A 13813-nucleotide genomic window follows, 5' to 3' on the forward strand; every position below is an offset into this window, starting at 1 on the left:
ACGGGCCGAGCGGTCCGCCGCTCTCCCCAGGGAAGGGGTGACGGGAAGGGTGGAAAATACTCTGCTACGGCGCTTGTGGCACGGAAGGACGCCGGTCACTCAGCGGCTGCACGGGGCGGGGGAGGGACCGGGTCCTTGCCCCGGGCACATCGCGGGGACTGGGCGGCGCGGCCTCTGCAGGTGGCCCCGCGCGTCAGGGCCTGACAGCCTGGAAGCTAGTGCGCCTGCGCGCCCGGCGGCCCAGCCCTCGGCCCCTCCCTTCCGCCCCCCAGAGCCCGCCTGCGCCTCAGCCGCTGCGCTCCCGGGAGCCGGCCGCAGCCCCGCGGGTCTCCGAGCCCCGGCTTACTGTGTCCCCACCCCCGCCCCTTCTCTTTACCCGGTATTCATTACACACAGTACTGGTAGCCACTGAATTTGCGAAGAACGGATGCAATTCCCTGAACTTTGGAATGTCGTACACTGATGTGAGTTTTAAGGGTACTCAGACACATAAATGGATGTGTTTAAGAATACTACTGAAGTCAGGATACCTGGATGGCATCTTGCCTCCTTACTAACCGCGTCACATGGCCAAGTTTCTTACCCTCTCTGAGCCTCTCTTCATCAGTAAAATGGGGATAATAGTGCCTACCTACCTTATAAATTTGTGGCTTAGCTATTATTATTAATAAATAAATCAATGCATTGTTGACCATCTGACTTGACAGCTTCATCTTTTGCCCACATCTTCCCTATTTCTTCCTTTCATATGTGCTGACTTTTTGTCCTTGATTTTTTTCCCCCTTCAGTGTTGTAAATCTGGATCATTCTCCATTAACTCTTTAATGGGGCTGAGTACTCCTTTTAAGATTTATTTTTTTTATTCATGAGAGACACAGAGAGAGAGAGAGAGAGGCAGAGACAGAGGCAGAGGGAGAAGCAGGCTCCATGCAGGGAGCCCGACATGGGACTTGATCCCAGGACTCCAGGATCACACCCTGGGCAGAAGGCAGGCGCTAAACCACTGAGTCACCCAGGGAACCCCCGGGCTGAGTACTCCTAAAAAAAAAAAAAAAAAAAAAAATTGTACACTCTTCAGGGAAAAAAAAAAAAACTTACTTGCTTGAGTTAGAATTGGAAATCTTTACTTCTCCTGAGCAATTGGCCTACTTTTGTTATTCCAAACAAAATAAGGCTGTATCTCTCTTTTTTATCCTAACCACTAGTTTATAATCTGAATTTGAGCCCATGTCCCACCAAGCCCTTAGGATCACTAATTTTCTTGCAACTTGGTATGCATTTATGTACACATTAGTTCATGAAGTAACAAGCAGGCATCATTTGTGACACCTTCTTGAAATAAAAGAATTAGCAATTAGATCACTAAAAGGTCACTCCACTTATAGACCACTCACATATATGAATCTTTCTCAAAGCTGTTTTGTCTCCTTCACAATGAGTAGGGTCATTGAGGGCATAGTCTGAGGCTCCATCAGAGACTGAAACCCAGTAGTATCCAGTTTTGTAAACATGATCAGTGCACTCTTAACTGATTTTAACTCTCCTTTTAAAGGAGAGTCAAAATGAACAGCAGCAGCATTGGAAGTTTTCTGTAAAAACAGCCTTTGCCCATGCATTCTTGGAATGGTAATATTGGGTCAATCTGCTGATAATAATAGACTATTCCATGGCAAAGCAGCAGTTAAGCATAGCAGTTAAGAGGCTGGCCTCTGGAGTTAAGAATACATGAATTCAAATTAGAAACCCACTACTTCCTAGTTGTATGACCTTGGGAAGAATCTCTCCCTTTCTCAGCCAATTTCTGGACTGAAAAATGGAGAAAAAAAAAAGAAAAATGGAGAAAATAATTATACCTACTTCATAAGGTCGTTGGGAGACTAAATGAGATAATGTAGTAAGTGCTTATAAGAGCATCTAACCATGGTGTGCCTGGTAGCTCAGGGGTTAAGCAACTAACTTGGTTTCAGCTTGGGTCATGATCTCAGGGTGTTAAGATCAAGCCCCACGTTGGGCTCCATGCTTAGAGTGAAATCTGCTTGAGATTCTCTCTCTCCCTCTGCCCCTCCCCCCTGCTCATGATGTCCCTCTCACTCTCATTCAAATAAACAAATAATTTTAAAAAATAAATAGGAGCATCTGACCATCAGCAAACTATCATGTATACAGCATTTAACCACATGCCAAAGAATTTGCAAAACATTTTGCACTCACTACTTTATTTACTCACCACAGCCATGACCCTTTAATAGAGAAAACAAAGCTGAGAAAAATTCAAAAATTGCTGAAGAAAATACAACTGGCTAGTGATAGAGGGAGAATTAAAATCCAAGTTTGCCTGAGTCCAAAGTCTGACTCTGCTAAGATCCTTCAATTCCAACTTTAAAGAATTTACACAGGACAAAAATTCATATTTTACAATAGCACCAATCACCAGCAAACCGTGTATCTTTACAGGCACTTCAAGACTAAAAAAACCCAATCTACTATATCCAGTAACTAAGAACAGCAGATCTATAGCTCTTATGTAAAAGTCATTTATACAATGGGTATTACAAAGCCCCATCCCTTACACCTTGTCATCTTTTCCTCACACTGACCCTGCAAGATAGGAAAGGTGTATAGTCTCTGATTTTAAAATGAGAACACCACTGTAAGTGCAAAAGCACTTTTAAAATTGTCAAGTGTCAGACATATGACACCATCACCAATAAGACTCTCTGAAATGTAAACCTGATTATATCACTGCACTGCTGAGAAATCTTTCGGTAATTCCCCAAATGGTCCAATAATTCCCCAAATGGTCCAATCTCCTCAGTATGGCACACATGCACCTTTACAATTTCTGCTGTTCTCTACCAAATCCCATGCTCTACTATGCATATTACTTGAAATTTCCATTTAGACACATTCCCTATCTTTGTTCTCCAGTTCCATCCCTCCAAAGTGGCATTCCTTTTCCCCCTACTCCCTTCAAGCTCTTCAAATCTCACCTCACTTGACACTTCCCCTGAGAAGCCTCTCAGGAACCTCCCATGCCTCTCTTCCCTGTCCACGTTAGACTTTCCTCTGGGATCTTTTCATGTTAGGTACTTATATAGCCATAACAACGAATCTCTCCCACAGCATTATAAATGTCTAACAATACAACCAGTTATTATATTGGACTGTAACTTCTTTATTTTTTTTTAATTTTTATTTATTTATGATAGTCACACACACAGAGAGAGAGAGGCAGAGACACAGGCAGAGGGAGAAGCAGGCTCCATGCACCGGGAGCCCGACGTGGGATTCGATCCCGGGTCTCTGGGATCACGCCCTGGGCCAAAGGCAGGCGCCAAACCGCTGCGCCACCCAGGGATCCCTGTAACTTCTTTAAAAGCAAAATTATGTGCTTTTCTTCCATTTATCCCAGGGGCTCAATCAATATTTATTAAATGTGAATGAATTAAGGTATCTCACAGACCATATGGTTTTTTTGACTCTAGGCATTTTCATGTTCAATTCTATTTTTATGACCTTAAAAACAAATAAAATAGTGGACTTCCAACTCCTTTGTTACTAAACAGTGAACACTATGGACATCCTCATACCATTTCTGAACCTCATCCCACCTCTTCCTAGGGATGAATTTTTAAGATGGGGTGAGTTTCAGGCAGAGTGTGAAAATGTCTAATAAAGTTAAAAGTCAGAATCTTTTAATGGTATATTTTCAGGGCACCTGGGTGGCTCAGTGGTTGAGCGTCTGCCTTCAGCTCAGGTAATGATCTCAGGGTCCTGGGATGGAGTCCTACATCCCTCTGCTCCCTCTGCCTATGTCTCTGCCCTCTCTCTCTCTCTCTGTCTCATGAAAAAATAAATCTTTTTTAAAAATGGCATATCTTCAAACTATCCACAGCATCAAAATCCCTCAGAAGCCCTGTTCCCTTATCTTCACACCAGGTGATGTGATGAACTTATTGAAACATAATATATCTGAATTTCATATTTTAGCCACATTATTATTAAACAGATATTTGAAGACCGACCTCCAAGTCTCGGCTCCCAAGATATTATTATGGTCTGTATAGAAAACAGCCAACATATCAATATTTATTTTAAATACAGAACACATTTCCATATTAGGGCTGCTTATTCTGTTTGTAGTTTTGTTTTGTTTTTTATTAATTTCTTAAAAGTATGTAACTTGGAGGCCTCAAGTGCATTAACAACCACTAACTTCATAGCAATCTACACAAATAACTCAATGCACATTTTATAACAAATGAGACCTGGCCCCTGCCCTCAAAGAGTCCACAGTCTATCCATGTCAGCATCCCCCTGTCCACTGCATCCCATCAGATGGCTTCCTCCATTTCTTCCTCACCTACAGTGTGCACTGATGATTAGTTCCCCCAACTTCTCCCGACTTCCTGCCTGGTTGTTTTCCCTAATTTATATAATCTCATTCCTCCTGACAAACACCTGACCGGTCCTTCTCTCATAACCCCTTCCTGCACTACCAAAAGCAAAATATCCATTTCTGCCATCATTACCAAACCCCTCGGGTCAGAAACACCTTCTTCTTTGCACAAAAATGAACGGAACAGGGGATCCCTGGGTGGCGCAGTGGTTTGGCGCCTGCCTTTGGCCCAGGGCGCGATCCGGGAGACCCTGGATCGAATCCCATTTCGGGCTCCCGGTGCATGGAGCCTGCTTCTCCCTCTGCCTGTGTCTCTGCCTCTCTCTCTCTCTCTCTCTGTGTGTGTGTGTGTGTGTGTGTGACTATCATAAATAAATAAAAATTTAAAAAAAAAAATGAACGGAACACAAGCATCATGTTCTGATGGGCCAAAGCTCCAAGTTCTCTCAATACCCTCCCTTCACCTGTCTTCCCTTCCTGCTGAGCCAAAGATGGGGTGCAGGCACTGTCTCGGTGCTTCAGACCTGTTCATGGAGGGGCAGGGTGGGGGAGTGGAGTCAGGACAGGTGTCTCAACAGGACAAGGAGTCAGGTCTCAGTGACTAAACACTTTTTAGTACTTGAGGAGGGTGGTGAGAGCTAGGTCTGTCTCAGCTGCCCTGGGCCCGCCCTGCTTGCTCTCACTTGGCTCCCAAACAGTCTGTCTCCTGGATCTTCCCTCCTCCCACCCTTTCCCCCATTCCACCCCTCCCCTTGAGGCCTGGAAGAGACCAGCCAGCATCTCACAACAGAAGCCAGAAGAAGCTCAAGGCTGTTGCCCCAGAAACCCAGACTAGAGAATGGCTGGCTGGGCGCTGTTTGTTTTTCCCGTAATCAGAAAATCCCACTGTGGGGACTGTAGGGGGAGTCTCTGCTGCTGTAGTGACTGGAATCTGGACTAGTCCCCACCAGCCCCCTCAGAGAAGAGAAAGTACCAACTTTGCATTGTAGTGGGAGGCAAAAGAAACTGAGTGGGCACACACCCACCACCCCAGAGTGAGAGTGGGTAAATGGAAAGGAAAGGAGGCCAGATCCAGTGGCTGCAGAAACCAGCTCTGGAAAAAAAACTGACCTTTGGCCTTTGCAAGAACCCCAAAAGGCTTAGTACATCCTGCCCATTACCATTCTGAGAGAGAGAAAATTATAGAGGGAACTGAAAAACAATCACCCCAGGAAGCAAGTCTCATGCCCAGAACACATATGAAGAAACCACACAGGCACTGCAAGGTTGGAGGATTGTTTTCCTCAGTGTTCTTAGCTTACAGCTGGGTAAAACAAGCCAGCCCTTCTAGTTCTCTTTTACAGCCAGCAAAGGAACACCAGTAACAGAACAGAAACATTGGCACCTCCCCTATATTAATTAATCAGGAATGCATAATGGCTAAGCCCTCAAAAGCACCAGAGACAGAAAGCTGCTATGGACACATGACATTAATAAAGATGCTACATGAAAAAAAAAAAAATGGCATCCAAATTGTTGAGATTCCCTTTGCAATTCTGGGTACCAAACATCAGGAATCTACCCCAGTTAAATCTGTAGAGCTCAGTGTCCCTGGGCAAAAAATGGAAATGAAGACAGCTTTCTCAAGGCTTCTAGCAAATACACTAGGAGTCACTGAGGTTAATACTTTCATAATGTCACAGTAGCTATGGCATGTAAATAGGAAAGTTTAATGCAGATGTCTGTAAATATCCCCTTGCATTTCAAAGGTATCAATCCATCCAACCAGAAGACAGGGCCAAACAGCTTAGTCACCAGCAGGCTGGGCAAACTGCTTTCTCAGATAGAAATCGGGCATAAAGTAAACATGGTCATCCTCCTCCCCCACCTTGAACACAAATCTCTGCCCCGGGCATCAGCTCCCAGCTACGGGGCCCCTGCGGGGGCGCAGATGGGTGAATTTCCTTAACTCCCGTCCGGGCTTCATCCCCTCCCCGGATGCGCTTACCTGCTATCCTAAGCACTGCCCTCTCAGCGGGGTCCAGCACCGAGCCCCCGTGAATCTTTCTTTTTGATCTCTCATGTTTAGGCAAATTCCAGGGTAAGGTGTCTCCCGGAGCTGGAGATGCAGAGCCAGATTTCTGGCTGAAATCATCCTCATCGGAAAAATCCGCAGAGGAAGACATAGAGCAGCGATAGGACGCGTTCCCGGAACTCTACAGAGGATGACACAGAAAAAAGCGTTAACAGCAAAACACTCACATATGCTCATCGATTTCAACAGCCCCCTCCCTGCCCCCGAACTGAGTCTGGCATCCTGCACCATCCTCAATGCCGAGGGGATACACAAACAAGAAATGAAACCCAGGGCTCACCATCTTTTCTTGGCCGCGTCTCCGACAGCAGAAACAAAACCCAGGCAGTCCCAATACATGGAAGATTTGCGTAGAAGTGTGTGGCCTGCGGTCCGGCCACCAGCTCACAAATGACTGGCCCAACAATGAAGCCAGAATCAACAGCCTTCCTGTTACAAATCTATAGTATTTGGCTCCCCCACCAGGACAGGAGAAACATTTTCCATTACTAGGCTGCTGGTTAATTCATTAATGCAACTAGCTCGAAGTTTCAAAAACAAAGCACAAATGCAGGATGTCGAGTCCCAGTTCCTTTCCGTTTCAGGTTGCCTCACCACTGGAGTCTCCCTTCTGACGAGTTTTAAACCCCTTCTCCTCTTTATTTAATTTGCTTCATGAGATTGAAGCAGGTTCCCAGAAAAGAGCAAGGAGGGAGGAATGGCAGATTCTGAGAATCTTGAGAAAACAAAAGACTGTTTTCAGAAGCCTAAGACAGCTCCAATAAACAAACATCTGAACTCAGTTGAGAGTTCTTCAGATAATTTAAACTTCTAGCAAAGTAACAGCTGCCAATAATGTAAATGAGGATGATGCAGTGCAGTGACAGGAAACAGAGCCCTTCTCAGCCCCTGGTCATTACACGGTGAAATGAGAAACAGGATGCTTCCACCAAAGCACTTTGCCTGAAGGTTAGTCCTCCCTTCATCCAGTAAGAACAAATCTGCGAGATCATATCTCGCATAAAAGGGTTCTATCTTTCATACAGGGAAAAGGCACCAGATACTATTCCTGCCTTCTTTATGGAGTTGGGTTTGTGATTATGTAGAGGGCCACCACCTTATTGTGGAAATAGGATATGATCTGCGCTGTGAACATAGTTAAATAAAGTACCAAAGAGAAATCTTCACTTTCCCATTTAGAATTCCACTTTGCTAAGTAAGATGCATTGTAAAGATGGCAAAACTGGTACAATTCAAATTCCTGCAATGTATCTTGCAGTCACAGATTCCTAAGAAGCAAGTTGCAGACAGGAATCAGTGAGGCATACTCCAATTTGAGCAAAAACACTGGGCTGCTCACAAAAGCAGTGGCTACTGCAGCAAAACAGGCTGTGTGAGCAACATCCCAAAGTACTCACCACAGCCTGTGAAACAAACTATAAGTGAATCAGGACTATTAATCTTGCCTCTGTCTATTCAGGCATGTTGTTACACATGGTCAACATCACAATATTAAGATGCATAATATTCCCCACAAAGTTAAGCGTCTTAAGATTTACCTTTAGCTCTATTCTTTCCTCCAAAAAGTGGTCTTCCATTTTGTTTTACCTGAAATTTCATCACCTTGGCTAATTTATTTATTCAGATTTTGTGTGTTCGCCTCATGGCAATAATGTATGAGGCAGGCATGAAGTAAATAAATAAAATTGATTTTCTGTATTGTAGCTAGAGTCCACTGAGAATTGTGAGTGGTATTAAGTCAGTCACAGAAAGCTATTATCAACCTAATTTATTTTCCACGCTTTTTGGAAAATTCATCTTGAGCTCTCTGAGGTTGTTGTTTTGTTGGCTGGATCCATGAAAAAGGTGACATTCTTGAAGACTTTCGAAAGGGTATTGGGTTTCTTTGGTTGCCTTGTCTTCCTTGAAATGGCTTCCTACCTGTCCTTACTTAAGGTCATCCTTTATCTGTGAGATTATATTTCTTGTTGTTGCCTGCACAATTTCAGCAACTATAGTAATCAGATTGTTTATCTTTACAGATAGACTTAGAGAAGAACTGTTCCTTCCAAAAACCACCGGTTATTGATTTTTATAGATAGAGTAATTTTTTTTAATGGCCTGAGTCTCAGCTGATTGAACAGCAAGATGTGATTTATGCCATGACATAAACACCATTAATCACACGTAGCCAGATGGGAACAGTTACTACTCCTGGACCCAAGGGTGTTGACTGGGGCAGCCTCTAATCTGGTAGTGTCACTGGTAAACAGATAAGAAAGGAAAGAAGGAAAAGACAATCAGCAACACCTCTTTCAGCAATATATCATATGAAAATATAAAGGCAGACACACAGACCGACAGAAATCATACATATTTATATTTGGTAAAGTCTCCAAGGCTACATGATTCAAGCACTTTAAGGAAGTATTAGTGGTTTTTTTCCCCATAATAATTTTCATAAACACTTTTAAAAATGTATGGAAATTATACACAATTAGGCCCATTTGAATCTTGAAAATTGAGAATGGATTTGAAAGAAGTGGCTTTAAAGGCGATCAATCCTATAAAACTGTTATATGCTTTATTGATTTGAAATGACTTGCCAATTCATGTCACTATCTTAGGGGCTGGAGTTTAAGAGTATGGTTCTCTCTTTTTTTGGAAAAAGCAAACATGTTCTCTGGTCCAAAATCCAGAGCCTCACCTTTGATATAGTGGGGCTTGCAAGGATAAGACGAAGGAAGAGGGCTCTTGTGACCAGCAAAAGCCCCAAGATTTCTCTTGTTGCCTAAGGCTCGATTCCTATTAAAATATAAATATCTATGTCCATGAATAGGAGATTGGATAATTACAATATATCCATATAATGAACTACAATGCAGCAATTAAACAGAAGTGTTACCAATCTACACTTAGCAAAATATAAAGAGTTCATATAGAATGATTCCTTTAAAAAATAATGTGTGTGTGTGTGTGTGTGCGCGCACGTCTGTGTGTGTAGCTGGATAGCTAGATGATTGATAAATAGGTAGACAGATGATAGGTAGATAGATAACTATTTACCAGTATGTAAACAATGGTTATCTCTGGGTGTTGACTAATATTATAAATGGATTTCATTTTATCCCTTGTAATTTTTTAATCCAAAACAAATACACAAAAAGACTAATAAAAAGAAAGATACTATGCCAAGAGTCAGAGAAAATAGCAAAGGCCCTAGGAATAAGTAACTATTTAACCAGTGCTTTTAAACCACTTGGGGCTCACAGGCACCCTGAAAAATTGAAGAAATCTATGGGAATGTCTTTCTAGAACAGAATACATGGGCAAATATAAACAAACTTTGCATATGATTTTATGGGGTTCAATGACCCACTGACCCCAGGTTAAGGACTCCTACACCATCATCTGTCATCACCATTTGGCATTCACATTGAGAACAAAAGAAATAAGAAAGCACTGTGGAGTATGCAGAAAGAGAAGTAAGGGTAATTAGGAGAATAAAGACAAAGTTGGCCCAGGTCATAATATTAACATTTGGCCTTTTTTTTTTCTTTTTTTTTAATAAAGGGCAATGAGCCATCTCTGGATTGATGCTGAGTCTCTAGAACCAAAAACACCAGGTTGTGAGGAACCTAAACACCCTGTATTTGTGTCTCATTACAACCTAATGATTAAAGCAGTTTTAACAAGTGAATTAGATCACCAAAACTTTAAAATGACTTTCCTAATAGCCAGTGCATTCACATGGTATAAAAACAACCCAAATTTCTTAAAGCCAAGATAATTACAGAATGTAACATTTTTAGAAGGGGAACTAAACAATAACTTCCCTAAATGAAACTCCAGTGGGGATCTGAGATAAGTACAATGGAACTGCTTAAATTGGAAACCGCCCAGTCTTAGCACCCTGATCTGCAGGAAAGTGCCAGGAAATTGTCTCTGCACTAGGCATTCTCTAAATGCAATGGAGAAACAAGTGCAGAGATAAGGGTTTGTAAAAGAGCCAGACTTTGAGGATCCCTGAAACTGAAAAGGTAATTTCCACAAACCCACATACCTATATTTTATGCATATTTATACGTAAATATATCTCCAAAAATTTACCAAAAGATTAAAAACTAAAAAGCATGTAAAGAAACAATTAGGCAGGGGTGCCTGAGTGGCTCAGTCGGTTAAGCATCTGACTCTGGGTTTAGGCTCAGGTTATAATCTCAAGGTCATGATCTCAAACTCACAAGATAGAGCCAAATTAAGGGCTTCACCTAGTGTGGAGACTTCTTGAGATTCTTTCCCCCTCTGCTTCTGCTCCTCCCCCACTCACACACACTATCTCTTAAATAAATAAATAAAATATTTAAAATAATGGGGCGCCTGAGTGGCTCAGTCAGTTAAGTTTCTGTCTGCCTTCTGCTCAGGTCATGATCTCAAGGTCCTGGGATGGAGCCTTCCTGCTCAGCGGGGAGTCTGCTTCTCCCTCTCCTTCTGCTCATGCTCTCTCTCACTACCTCTATCTCTGTCTCTCAACTAAATAAATAAAATCTTTAAAAATAAAATAAAAAAAGAAACAGCTAGACAAATATGGATTGTGGGGCATTCAACAAAATAACTATCCTGCACTCTTCACAAAGATCAATGTCAAGAAATAAATGCGCCCCCAAAAACAGGGCATGTTCTAAATTTAAAAGAGAAATGAAACGTAACAACAAACTCATGAAACTTGATGAGATTCTATGCTTTTTTTTAAGTTAAAAAAGACATGTTAGAGACAAATAGGAGCATCTGAACATGGATCATGGAATGTTTATCAGATATTACTGGAACTACTCTTAATTTTCTAACGTGTGATAATGATATTGTGGTTGTATACGAAAGAGTCCTTATCCAGGAACACTTTATTCTTATCTTCCAGGCTGAAGAAAGTCATGATGTCTGTACTTATTTTCAATTGTTTTAATAAAAACAGAACTGATAAATATAGCAATAGCTTAACAGTAAGTATTTACTATATGACTCTTTCAACTTTTCTATACATTTGAATATTATCAAAATGAGGAGTCAGGGGATCCCTGGGTGGTGCAGCGGTTTGGCGCCTGCCTTTGGCCTGGGGCGCAATCCTGGAGACCCAGGATCGATTCCCACGTCGGGCTCCCGGTGCGTGGAGCCTGCTTCTCCCTCTGCCTGTGTCTCTGCCTCTCTTTCTCTCTCTGTGACTATCATAAATAAATAAAAAATTTAAAAAAAAAAAATGAGGAGTCAGGAGGAAACACATAAACAAGACCTTTCTCAGTTTCTCTAAGTGTTGCTTAGGCCTGACTCCACAACATCAAAATCCCAGGTTGCAAGTACACAGTGAGATTGTCCATCTGAGTAATTTCTCCTAGTAGTTCTTGACATACAATTAGAGAAGCGGCAAGAAAAAGGTGATGTGCTTGCCTCAGTCCTAAGCATAGCTTTAGATGAAAGGAAAAAAAAAAGGAGGCACCACTGTTATTCATTTAATATACAATCCAATAAACATAAAGTTGGCTCAATACCACTTTTTTATATTTTACATAAACAAAAAGAAAGATATCCGAACTTTAAAAACATTAAAATCCATTTTTGCTTAAAATCCCATTGATGAGGTAAATACAAATACTAGCTTCTTACATATTATGTAAAAATACACAGCATGGCCAAAAAAAACTTATATACTAGTTTTTTATTGGGAAATAAATCAAAAACGCAAGGGTTTTTGATATTGCAGATCCTAGAGAAAACAATCTCTACCACAAATAAACAGATGCTGGAGAAAACAGTTAAAAAAATTTAAGAAAGTGTGTTTTACCCCCTTGACGACAAAATAAGTTATTGTAACTGTGGGGACTTTGTGCTTGTTTTAAATGTTTTTCAAAACCAGGTGAATACTTCAAGTACTCTCTCATCAAATAAATAATTCTTAATTAGCCTCCCAACTGGAAACTACCTTTAAACAGTAAGAGAGAGGAGGCTTCTGGTTTGGTGAGACATCAACTGTCTCTCACTCTCTCCTTTTCAGAAGATTTGCAAGAGCCCTTAAATGAGAGAGGAAGAAGAGCCTAGGTGGAGTTAGGGGGAAAGAGTGGTCAGAGGGAAGGGAAGCTGGAAGGTTGGAAGGTTCTTGGATCTCACTCCAGGGAGGAGGCTTTGGGCAAAGAATTAAGGAAGTCAAAAGTTTCTTTCTAGATGGAGAGGCACTGTTTATCAGCCTATGAAAGCAGACCACTGGAATTCAGGACACAAACTCTTCCTAGAGTAGAAGGATTATGTAGTAGTTAAGAGTGTTCTTTGGTCTTATGTTTCTGGGGAAACTAAGCTCACACAGCATAATTTTCCTCTACCTGTAAAGAAGTTCTACAAGATAAGCATCAAAAACCCATTTCTGGGAGGAGCAGGGCTTCAGATTCTAGGCAGTCTTGGCTTAGCACTAAACCATTTTGCCAGACTTCCTTCCTTTTAGTCTAACCAGCATGTTCTAACTATACACATCATTTACTGAATTACTGTACTAAGCATTTTCATTCACTAAAGATAGTGAATTTAATACTCACTGCAACCCAAGAAAGATGTTTGGAGAGGTTAAATAATTTGTCCATGGTCATTCTATCCGTTCAAAGTAGAGCCAGAATTTCCATCTGACCCCAAAGCATGTGCTCTCAATCACATGTTATTAAGTGCCCTAAAATGAGATCACTGGGAGAACATCTTAACATACAGCCCTCAAAGATATTACCATGTATTTGGGGAACCCAAAAGGAGTAGACTTGTTCTGTGCTCAGTACTAGGCCCCCCCAAAAAAAAAGTACCAGGCCCAAAGGATGGAAATGATCAGAGATAGCTGTCAGTTCACAATAAAGAAAAACCATATAAAAATATAAAACCACTTGGGATGTCTGAGTGGCTCAGTAGTTGAGAGTCTACTTTGGCTCAGGTCATGATCCCAGGGTCCTAGGATCAAGTCCTGGATCAGGCTTCCCGAAAGGAGCGGCTTCTTCCTCTGCCTATGTCTCTGCCTCTTTCTCCATGTGTCTCATGAATAAATAAACAAAATCTAAAGATAGATAGATAGATAGATAGATAGATAGATAGATAGATAGATAGATTAGATAGATAGATAGATAGATGATAGATAGATAGATGGATGCTGGGTGCTCAACAGCAAGTGTTGTACTCTAATCTCTAATGATCCCCCTGGATTATCTTTTGGTTTAACTCAAGCCTAAGGCTGGTGAACAGTAGCTACACGCCCACATTGTGTGTTCTGTGAATGCTAGCTCTCTTGAATTTGGATACTGCTTATTTTTTATAGAGTGTAAACCAAGTTTTATATTCTATAA

The 13813-nt window shown here is 41.7% G+C and overlaps 1 protein-coding gene across 19 annotated transcripts in view; it reads right to left on the reverse strand.

The window, feature by feature from the left end:
* DST (dystonin) overlaps nucleotides 1-13813 on the reverse strand; it is a 480962-nt gene that overhangs the window by 357099 nt on the left and 110050 nt on the right. For 17 of the 19 annotated variants that reach the window (XM_025419112.2, XM_025419100.3, XM_049092202.1 and 14 more), the window contains exon 4: nucleotides 6387-6594. In XM_025419112.2, coding sequence (XP_025274897.1) covers nucleotides 6387-6594 — 208 coding nt within the window. Of the gene's footprint in view, nucleotides 1-6386; nucleotides 6595-6753; nucleotides 7252-13813 lie in introns of those variants that run through there. The other 2 variants (XM_035698104.2, XM_035698103.2) reach the window with 2 other exon arrangements.

The sequence above is a fragment of the Canis lupus genome, chromosome 12 (genome assembly GCF_003254725.2).
Source record: "Canis lupus dingo isolate Sandy chromosome 12, ASM325472v2, whole genome shotgun sequence".
NCBI lineage: Eukaryota > Metazoa > Chordata > Mammalia > Carnivora > Canidae > Canis > Canis lupus.